The following is an 11950-nucleotide window of genomic DNA, read 5'->3' on the forward strand; positions in this document are numbered from 1 at the left end:
CAGACCCACTTGTGTACATATAAAATAAACTGTGAGTGGGTACCTGAGACCAAAAAGGAGGTGGAGTATCAAAATAGTCATGCTAGTGCCTGCACATATGAAAAGCACAAAGATACAACCGCCTTAAAAAGGCTTAAAGCTACCAGCTACAAAGTGGACCTGAGTGCTTACCATAATTTCGAGTCTTGACCTAAGACCAAAGTCACAAAACCTTTAACGCATTAAAATGGAAAGCAAAACTAATAACCAAGGATATGGCTGTTATGCTTGTGCTAATCATCCTTCATACGTCGCTCTCGACTATATTGACTCATTGGACTATATTCAATAATGCACTTGAATAATTCACAACCCTTTTTATCCAGAACTTTATATAGATTATTTCATCCTCTTCCATTAACTCCTAAGAGGCTAAGAGGAACCAAAGTACATCTTCTGAAATTTGCAGAAAATCAGAAATATACAAATAAAAAGGATATTTGTCATTCCAATATCGGAAATTTACGTCCAATTGGTGCTGTCACATAATCAATAAGATCAGGTCCATCATGGATTCTAATTCATTCTTTAAAAGTAAACAAGCACTTCATCTGTAATAATCTATTGGGGCATTACTTTTTCTCATCTTATGACAAAGTACAGAGAAAATTTGTCTGCAGAAAAATCTTAAAAAATAAGTAAAAATCAAGTAAAATAAAAAAATCAGGAAGAAACAAATGAATAAAGAAGAAACTAGTGAAATATTATAAAAAGGTACTCCATGATGAGTAACATTCCAACTATGCAAAAGATAGTAATAATTAGAAAGTAGACACCGACATTTTAAAGAATTTGAGGATGAAGTACGTACATTGATTATTGTGATTCTCTCCCCCAACTTGGTTACGTGAAATAGAAGAGCTGCTATTTGTGGGTATAAATATAATGTATAGTATATATACTACTAAGTCTCTAAGTACTAATTGCATTAATTATACACCACAACCCTCCGGCCCCTATATAAACACGAGCTTTCTGTGGTGCACCAGTGTGCTATCTTATTCTTGTGCCTCAAGAAATAGGTTAGTTCCGAGCTGAAACAAGATGGCTGGTGATAAACAAAAACTCTTTAACAGACTGAAGCCATTCATAGGTGTAGTGTTCTTACAGTTTGGATATGCTGGTATGGATATTCTATCCAAAGCTGCACTGAACAAGGGAATGAGTAACTATGTATTTGTCGTGTACCGTCATGTTTTTGCCTTTGTTGTCATGGCCCCTTTTGCACTGATCTTGGAGAAGTATTTTTTCTCTCTTCCATATATGTGTGTGTGTTTGATTGTGTGAACATGATATTGATGTAATGCCGCATTCTTTTAACAGGAAAGTAAGGCCGAAGATGACATTTTCAATCTTCATGAAGATAATGATTCTCAGCTTGCTAGAGTAATTTACCTGCATGCATGCCTGATCGATCACTTTAATTATCCTAACCATGCAATATATATAATGATGCAGTACTTAACTTTGGTATTATTCTTTTTTATGGCAGGCCTGTTATTGACCAAAATTTGTATTTTTTGGGCATGAAGTACACCACAGCAACCTTTGCTGTTTCCATGTACAATGTCCTCCCTGCCATTACCTTTGTCATGGCTTGGATTCTTAGGTAACATTCTCATGCCGCTCAATAGAAAAATATTCCAGATTTATTTATAGCTAAAAAGACATCATCATAAATTATATTCGTACAATAAAGTTGTATTTTTTTTATATGATCATAAAATAGAAAGAGAAAAAAAGAAAAGTATGAGTTAAAATGAGTAATACGTGTACACCACTTAATGTGCACAAAACTAATAAAAGATTATCACTATTTGTGTAGTTGCTTGATTCTCTTTTTGTTTTCAATACATTTAGTCGTTTAGTTACTAGAAAAGTATTTAAAACAGACCTATTAATATAGAAATACACAAATAAGGTTGTGTCTGTAACTGGATGCATTCTGTCAAACTAAAAAACCTGTTACACGCAGTGGCAAACAGCAAACTCTTTATGACATGTTTAAGAAATCTACATATCTGAAATATTGAGTGGCAATTCCAGGCTTGAGAAGGTAAAACTAAAAAGTATACGCAGTCAAGCAAAGGTGGTAGGGACTTTAGCCACTGTTGTAGGTGCCATGGTCATGACCCTGATAAAGGGCCCAATACTTGATCTTTTTGGAACACACGCAAGTAGTACCCACAACCAGCAAAATGGTGGGGTGAATCTTCAACATGCAATAAAGGGATCAGTGATGATCACAATTGGCTGCTTTAGTTGCGCTTGTTTCATGATTCTCCAAGTGAGTTTTCACTATCATCATCTATAGCTATTGATATTAATAGATCCCAAAGATTTTTTTTCTTTTGATTTTATGGGGTCACTAATATACAGTTTGATCTCTTTATTCTCTAGGCTATTACCATTGAAGCCTACCCTGCTGAGCTCTCTCTTACAGCATGGATATGCCTATTGGGAACAGTTGAAGGTGGCGTAGTGGCACTGGTTATGGAAAGGAAGAATCTTTCTGCTTGGTCTCTTCAATGGGATACAAAACTGCTTGCTGCTGTTTACAGTGTAGGTTCTTTACTTCTATATAGTAAACACAACTACCACCTCTGGACCAAACATAAGAGAATAAATGCACATCTAACGTTGAGTTTAAGAAAAGAATCCAAGAAAATCGCTAGACACAGAGAGCCAATATTTTAATATACAAACAAAATACAAAACAATTCTATTAACCTCTGTGTCGTTAGTGCTGGTGTATATAATGAAAGTAGAAGAAGTGTTTGCGAACAACAAGAGAAAGATTACATTATAGAAAATTAGGATCAATAATTTTTATTTAATTTTTAATAATTAATGATTTTAATTAATTTATAATTAACTTAATAACTCAATCATAATTATTTGTTAAAAATCTATCAAGAAGATTAAAACTATCAAATTATAAGATTAAGGGAACTAAATGTTATAATTAAAATTTAAGAGAAATAAGATAAGAAATTGGAAAAACTAAGAGGAACAAAATTATAATTTAGCCTATACTAAAAAAAATGAAGAGAAAGATAAAGAGAAAAAGTAAAATAAATATGAGATGGAAGAAAAAGTATATGTATGTTTAATTTTTTCCTTTGCTGTCACAAGAAACGTGTATGATATTTATTTTTTTAACTATTTTTTCTTCTATAAATTTACAAAATATTCTCATGCAGGGCATAGTTTGCTCGGGAATGGCTTATTACATCCAAGGAGCAGTGATGAAAGATAGAGGCCCGGTCTTTGTAACAACTTTTAACCCTCTCTGCATGGTCATTGTGGCTATCATGGGCTCCTTCTTTCTGGCTGAAATAATGTACCTTGGGAGGTAATTTATAAAATCAACTTCAAACCCAAAACACATGCCTAAACAATTAAATAGTTTTTCTTGAAGAAATTAAACTAAAGAAATCTGACAAATTTTACAGGGTGGTTGGAGCTATTGTAATTATTTTAGGACTGTATCTTGTGGTGTGGGGTAAAAGCAATGACTACGAGTCATCAAATTCAATTACTAAAAAGCATACATTGCCATCCAAGCAAACAGTAGAGGAGGAGCATTCTAATCATGATGTCATCACTCTCAGTAACTTAGGCGCGGGAAACATAGTTCGAGATGAACAAGTATGAGGAAACATACCAAATTCAATCTAAATTTCAGCAATCTGGGATCTTTCAACCGTCCAGAAGCCCATTTGAAAACAACTTTATAGGTTCATCGTTGTTTGAACAATTATGATGTAGTAGTAGAGGTTTTTAATGTAGCACTGTGGTATGTCGAATGGTAAGTTTTAATATAAGGCAAGAAATTCGCAACAAAAGAAGGTGCAACTTTGATTTCACATTATATTGATGCAGAGCTCGATATCAAGTTATTAATTCACAATAGCTAGAAATATCAGAGGTTGGAGATTTATTCTGACCAACTCACTCACCAATTAACTTCAAATGACTACATCGAATTAGCAAGTGTAATAACACAATTTCATTTTCAATTCAGCATAACTAAAACAGTAAATGGCTCAGCAGGCATATATAATACTACGAAACAGGGTTGGATGAAAAACATTTTCTACCTAATGACGAAAGCATGCCCTCAAAAGACAATGCAGATAGAAGATAGACCAATATCCTTCATCTTTCAATGAGTTCATGCACCGGAATAAAGACCATGATATCAAAATCAGCTAGGCTCCATGAAATTTATTAACTACTTACAGCCATTGCCCACCCAATAAGCAATACAAATGTTCCATTTTGTTTCCCGAGTTCCCTTTTATTCTCAAACGTTGTCCATTAAACACCAGCGTTATTGTTGATCGTCAGTCAGCAAAGGTATCTCCAAATGATTTACTCCAATCAACAAACAAGTGTCTTCCAATGAGAGAAGGAAGGCACTTTTAACAATACAAAGGATTTTGCATCAACACAATGAAAATGTGAAAGTTCAAAATATATGTGTGTGTGCGTGCATGTGCATGTGAACTCGCTCAAGACCTGTACCTGCACCAAGGGGTCTTCCCCTTTAAGATACGCTCTCTTCTCTGAATTATTCTATTCTCCCATTAAACACAAAGTTTACTTAGGGTCGAAGCGTTTGCCGGTGACTTCCCCTTCTTGTTCCGTTGTTCGACAACAAGGACATTCTTCATAGTCAAGCTATTGAAATTCCCTGAGACCAAAGCCCACAAGCTAGTACACAACCCGCCATGTTCAGAATGAACTATATATATCAATAATTGCATAACCTTTCCAAATGTGGAAGGATTTCTGATCCAAAGGTGAATCAGTTATAGTTCATGTCACTATTCACTTCAAATAACATGTTTTATGGAGTACTATCCATATATAGCGCTCCTATTATTCTCGAAGTACAGATTATTGCTCTTCTGCATGGACTTTAGCAGCGCAACAAGTCGATGACAAACGAAGATTTTCTCAAAGGTTTTAAGGGACAACACCTAGGCATTGTGGCAGTAGAGGGAGCTGTATTCTTGCTTTTCATGTCCACTTGAACAGAGAATATTGAATGCACAGGCTTGTGGTCTGAGAATTTGGACTCTCCTCGAACTTACCATATTTGATCCAGGCCTTCCCCTCTCCACAAAATTCGATCCCACCTGTTTTAACATCCCACACAAGCAATTTTGTGTCATTTACAATATTATACATAATGTATCAGTATCTTAACTCTTAAATATAACTTTTAATTTAACTTGTATTACAATAGTCAATAATCATAGTATGCATAATGTATGATTAAATCACAGGGTAAAACACTATCATTACATTCTAATTATTTGACTATTTGTTGGCCACAATGAAGCAGAATGACTACATCTCATGTGTGCAATATTTGTTCCTATCAACCGACCAACATTGGATTAATCCTTAGGCATTAAAGCAACAAATCAAAACTTGGAATCGAGTAAGCAGAGATCAGTAAAAGAAAAGTAGAAAACGTCGTTTAGCTCCGTCTCTGTGCATACTGAAATATCTAGAAAAGTATACACATATTGTTAAGATAGTTTCATAAAAAATAATAAATTCTTTAAGAAACTTAGTCACAATAAAAAACAATTTATTTAATTAAATATAAGCTTAAATTCCCTTTTGCTCATATGATTGTCCAATTTTGATTTCTCAATAAAATTTAAGTTTAAATATATTTTTAATTCTTAAAATTTAGTATTTTTTTTATTTTTTGTTCTTCTAAAATTATTTTTTTATTTTTAGTTATTATAAATTATGTTTGTTTTATTTTTAATTAAAAATAAAACAAACATAATTTATAATGACTAAAATAAAAAAATAGTTTTAGAAGAACAAAAAGTAAAAAGACGGTATAAATTATAAAGACTAAAAAAAATTTAAACCTAAAATTTATTATATATTTAGTGCTTATTTTTTCAAAACTTAACAATTTTAATCCATCCTAAGTGTATGTCAATATTTTTTTAATAAAAAATTGTTAATACAACATTAATAATAATGTCACATTGACATGGTAGCATGATTAATGATGTGATAATTCAACACATGTTAAGGTGACACTAAAAATATATTATAGTAAAAAGTAAAAGGATTTAGTTATGAGATTTACTTCATTATAGTTTATTGTAATTTTTTTTTCAAACTTTACTTGAAGTAAAATTTAATTTTATAATGCATAACTTATTTTTTTCTCTCTCTCATGCTTATTCTTGTTATTTTAATTAAATTTCTTCTCTATCCTCTAAACAAAAACTCCAACAATGTCAGTACGTGCTTATAAATAGTTGGGTAAAGTAGTAATAACAACTTTATCTAACTATTTTTGGTTGAAATTGTAACAAGCTTAATTGGCTAAGTGTTGATTGTAAACACTGCTTAGGGATAAATTTCCTACAACGTTATTATGAACATGGACATGAAATTATAAGGTAATATATTCAGTTTGACACACCTTGGGTCTCGCACTAAAGAATCTAACTAATCTTTATATGTCTAAAAAGATCATTATTGAACAGATTGCCTAAAAAAAATTAAGAAACTACCGTGCCATACCCTCATAGTACCATTTGAAATTTGAAGGTATAACATTCCCTTATCCACAATATCTTAGTCATGTCAAAGTGTAGTAGTGTCATCCAATCCATATGCATCAAATTAGTCGAAACCTCAAACAAAATATCAAGAGTTTGGTCAAATTTTAGAGTTCTACCTTGGATTCAACAATATGGTTGGGAGAATACTTTGAGAAGTTAAAAAGTTTCTACATTTATATTAAATTTTAATGTGATAAGATTACATTAGATTTTTTTAAGATATATACATAATAAAGTTAATTAGTTATCCTTTATTGCTTATAAAAAATAAGTATCCTTTATTTTATAAATTTTCTACACACTAATTAATATTTCAGTTTAATAAATGTAGTCTAAAAGAAAAAGTATAATATTTTCTTAGAATATACATATCCTTATATTCAATAATTTTGTTTATTTAATGACTAAAAATAAGTTGGTGAAAAATTTAGAATTATTTTAACTTAAATTTTAGTTAGTATGCCAAAACTTATATTTGAAGTCTTATTTTTATTTTCGATAGATACTTTTTTAGATAATCTTATTCAACAATGAACACATAATCAAACACTAATGGCTCGTTTATTTGGAAGAAAAAAAGTTATTTCTTATTGTCACTTTTAATTAATTATCACGTTATTTTAAGCGTGTCTTCTATTTTTTAATATATTCCTTATTTTATGTATAAATATTATAAAACAAGAAACATATTAAAAATAAAGTGATACTTTTATAATTAAAAATAAAAATAAAAGATAATTACAGATTTTATTTCTTAAAAAAAACAGATTTTTTTAAAGTAAATGAACCCTAAAAGTGTGAATTTAGAAAGAAAAGAAAAACCTAAGTGTGACTATGTGAGTCTCATTTACATCACTGCTACAACATTAACTATAACATTTAAGTCTCATTTACATCACTGCTACAACATTAACTACAATGGATTCTAATTCAATTTTTAAAAGTAAACAAGCACTTCATCTGAAATCTTGTAATAAACAAAAACTCTTTTAACAGGCTGAAGCCTAGGTTTAGTGTTCATACAGTTTGGATATGCTGGTATGGATATTATATCCAAAGTTGCACTGAACAAGGCAATGAGTAACTATGTACTTGTCGTGTACCGTTATGGTTTTCCTTTGTTGTTATGGCCCCTTTTGCAGTGATCTTGGAGAAGTATATTTCTCTCTTCTATATTGATGTAATGTTACATTCTGTTAACAGGAAAGTAAGGCCGAAGATGACATTTTCAATCTTCATGAAGATAATGATTCTCAGCTTGCTAGATAGAGTAATTTACCTGCATGCATGCCTGATCGATCACTTTAATTATCCTAACCATGCAATATATAATGATGCAATACTTAACTTTGGCATTATTCTTTTTAATGGCAGGCCGGTTATTGACAAAAATTTATATTTTTTGGGAATGAAGTACACCACACCAACCTTTGCTGCTTCCATGTACAATGTCCTCCAAGCCATTACTTTTGTCATGGCTTGGATTCTTAAGTAACATTCTCACGCTGTTCAATTAAATATTATGATAAACTAATTATAATTTTCATCTTTCTAATTTTTTAAATTCATGATTTTGGTCCCTTTAACTTTTAATAGTAATATATTTGACTCCTTTGTTTTATAAATTTACAATTTTGATCTCCTAGTATATTATTAACTAATAATTATAATTATTAGAGCTATTAAATTAATTATAAATTAAATAAAAATTATTAATCATTTAAAACTTTAATAAATGACCACTAATCATAATGTGGTTTTATTACTAGTGGAGTTCCGTACGACAATGAAGGAAGAAAGATTTGTGCGGAAACAAGGAGGAACACAGTGGAAAATTATGATTAATAATTTTTATTAATTTATAATTAATTTAATAATTTAATCATAATTATTTGTTAATAATTTATTAGGAGGATCAAAATTATCAATTTATAAGATTAAGGAATTAAATGTTACAATTAAAATTTAAGAGGATTAAAATCATGAATTTGATAATTTAGGGGACCAAAATTATAATTTAGCCTATAATAAAAAAAATGCAAAAAAAGATAAAGAGAAAAAATGAAATAAATATGAGATGGAAGAAAAAGTAGATGTATGTTTATTTTTTTCCTTTGCTGTCACAAGAAACGTGTATAATATTTATTTTTTAGCTATTTTTTCTTCTATAAATTTACAAAATATTCTCATGTAGGGCATAGTTTGCTCGGGAATAGCTTATTACATCCAAGGAGCAGTGATGAAAGATAGAGGCCCGGTCTTTGTAACAACTTTTAACCATCTCTGCATGGTCAATCTGGCTATCTCATGGGCTCCTTCTTTCTGGCTGAAATAATGTACCTTGGGAGGTAATTTATAAAATCAACTTCAAACCCAAAACACATGCCCAAACAACTAAATAATTTTTCTTGAAGAAATTAAACTAAAGAAATCTGACAAATTTTACAGGGTGGTTGGAGCTATTGTAATTATTTTAGGGCTGTATCTTGTGTTGTGGGGTAAAAGGAATGACTACTAGTCATCAAATTCAATTACTAAAGAGCATACTTTGCCATCCAAGCAAACAGTAGAGGAGGAGCATTCTAATCATGAGGTCATCACTCTCAGTAACTTAGGCGCGGGAAACATAGAACGACATGAACAAGTTTGAGGAAGCATACCAAATTGAATCTAAATTTCAGCAATAAGGGGATCTTTCAACCGCCCAAATGCCTATTTGATGACAACAACTATATAGGTTCCTGGTTGTTTGAACAATTATGATGTAGTAGTAGAGGTTTTTAATATAACACCGTGGCATGCCAAATGGCAAGTTTTAATAAAAGGCAAGAAATTCCCACCAAAAGAAGACGGTACAACTTTGAATACACATTATATTGATGCAGAGTTCGATAGTATCAAGTATTAATTCACAATAGCTAAAAATTTCAGAGGTTGAAAATTTATTGTAACCAATTCACTCACCAATTAACTTCAAATGACACCATCGAAGTAGCACGTGCATCTAATATAACACAATTTCATTTCTAATTCTGCATAACAAAAACAGTAAATGGCTCAGCAAGCATATATTGACTACTTACAGCCATTGAGCACACATTAAGCAATACACATGTTCCATTTTTTTCCCCTAAGTTCCCTTGTATTCTCAACAAGGATGAGTTGTCCACAATTGAGGAAATATTTAAACACCAGCGTCGTTGTTGATAGTCAGTCAGCAAAGGAGTCCTTCCTTTCAAGATATACTCTCTTCTCAGAGCCATTCTACTCTCCCATTAAACACAAAGTTTACTTAGGGTCGAAGTATTTGCAGGTGACTTCCCCTAATGCTTGTTTGACAACGAGGACATCCTTCAAGGCAAGGGAGCTATTGAAATGCCCTGAGATCAAAGCCTACAAAGTACAAACTAGTACACAACCCGCCGGTCACCACGTTAAGACTGAACTATATATACTAATAATTGCATAACCTTTTCAAATGGGAAAGGATTTCTGGTTCATAGGTGAACTAGTTACAGTCTGATCCCCTGTACTATCCCATATATAGTGTTGCTATTATTCTCAAAGTACATGTTATTATTGGGGTGTTTTGTCTTGCAACCAGCATGCTATTCAAACTCATGCATTAATAAGCTAGGGATATGTAACATCAATCAGAAATAGCAATTTAGCTCAAAAAGATTCCTACATCTATGATCAGGTTTTAACAGGCATACCTTCAAAAAAATTCATGACAGGCAGCTGCATAATTGCATAAATACCCAGAACCTTTATGGTACCTCAAATTAGTTCCTTTTAGCAAGCATAGCAACAAGGCAAGTAATTGACGTTAAGCCACTGTGATAGATTAATTGACACTAAAATTTACCTACCACGACAAAGTCTTATACTTTACAGGAACTCCATCCAGAATACCAGTGGACAACAAACTTTTGATATTTTAAGGGAATTTGTTTGAAGGAGCCTCCTCACTCCTTAGGCATTCTTATCTTGGAAGAATTAGATTTCCCCAACTGTTTCTCATTCAGGGCTTATGAGTTACGTGGCACTTCTTGACACATATAGTTCATAGCTGGAAATGAATTTTCCTGAGTTGTGTCATCATCATCAATGGCACCAAAGGATATCGTAACTCTCTTTTCTTTCAGTAGAATGAGCAACCAATGGCATGTTATTTTGCCCCTAGTGGTAGTGGATTTGACACACTGATATGATACCATCTTCCCCTTCACCAATTATTCGATCTCTTGAGATAGAATTGCCATATGCTTTGTTGTAAGCTAGGGAAATAGTCGTCCAATTACTATAAGCCCTATTAAATCCTTTGTCAATTCATATTGTACTGCAAATCTCTATGTAGCTTTAACCTATCGATAAGTTGTCATCTCCCTTGTTATAAGATCTACACATTGAAATAAAAAAAATTATATCTGTCATACCGTTAGTTGTAGGTGAGACTTGTTGATATGGAATTTGTTGGGTTGTGACTAAAATTCATATGGCAGTTAATTATGTTATTTTGTTTTGTTCTGTTTTTTTTATCCTTTTCTTATATAAGGAAAGGTTGTTTTGTATTGGGAAGCACTTCCTTTTTGAATTGCATCAGAAATAAAATCTCTCCGCCCCCTCTCGTGGATGTAACCTGATTAAAGGTGAACCACGTAAATTTTGTGTGTTCTTTCACTTCTTTCTCTCTTTCATTTTACTGCAAATTCTGTGTATGACATATTGTTCTGCTGTTCTTGTTTGTTCTTCATCACTTTCATAACAAACTGGTATCAAGAGTTCAAGTTGCGATAAAGGGAATTCAAGATTCTCGTATGAATACGAAGATCAAGCTGTGCAAGTCTTGTTTCTGGTATCTTTCGCTACTTCACTGTGATCAAGAACACTCAAGAAATCATGTCAAACACAATCAAGATTGAGAAATTCAATGGAAAGAACAGGTTCAATCTGTGGCGCATCAAGATGCATGCTTTGTTGAAGGAACAACGTGTTTAGGCTTCTGTTGCTTCTGCATCTGTGAAGAAACCGGTGACTTCTGAATCAAAAGAAAAGACCTTTATTTCAAAGACTGAAGAACTTGTAGAACAAGAAGAAAAAACTTACTCACTAATCTTGCTTTCTTTGTCTGATGAAGTTTTATATGAGGTTACTAATGAAGAAACTGCAAGTGGCTTATGGCTCAAGTTGGAAAACCTATATATGACCAAGTCAATCTGCAACAAGCTCTTCTTGAAAAGGCGTTTATTTGGTTTACACATGAAAGAAGGTACATCTCTTAAGGATCATCTTGA

At 32.1% G+C, this 11950-nt stretch overlaps 1 protein-coding gene and 1 pseudogene across 1 annotated transcript; both read left to right on the top strand.

The window, feature by feature from the left end:
* The first annotated feature begins 976 nt into the window (after positions 1-976).
* Positions 977-3915, top strand: LOC114407010 (WAT1-related protein At2g37460-like). The gene is made up of 7 exons (XM_028369919.1): positions 977-1280; positions 1363-1425; positions 1532-1648; positions 2086-2326; positions 2440-2601; positions 3243-3394; positions 3495-3915. Exons 1-7 carry the CDS (start codon positions 1084-1086, stop codon positions 3694-3696), a joined length of 1134 nt encoding a protein of 377 aa, XP_028225720.1. The 5' UTR covers positions 977-1083; the 3' UTR covers positions 3697-3915.
* LOC114405277 lies at positions 3841-8148 on the top strand (annotated as a pseudogene).
* Positions 8149-11950: the final 3802 nt, after the last annotated feature.

Source organism: Glycine soja, chromosome 3 (assembly GCF_004193775.1).
Source record: "Glycine soja cultivar W05 chromosome 3, ASM419377v2, whole genome shotgun sequence".
Taxonomy (NCBI): domain Eukaryota; kingdom Viridiplantae; phylum Streptophyta; class Magnoliopsida; order Fabales; family Fabaceae; genus Glycine; species Glycine soja.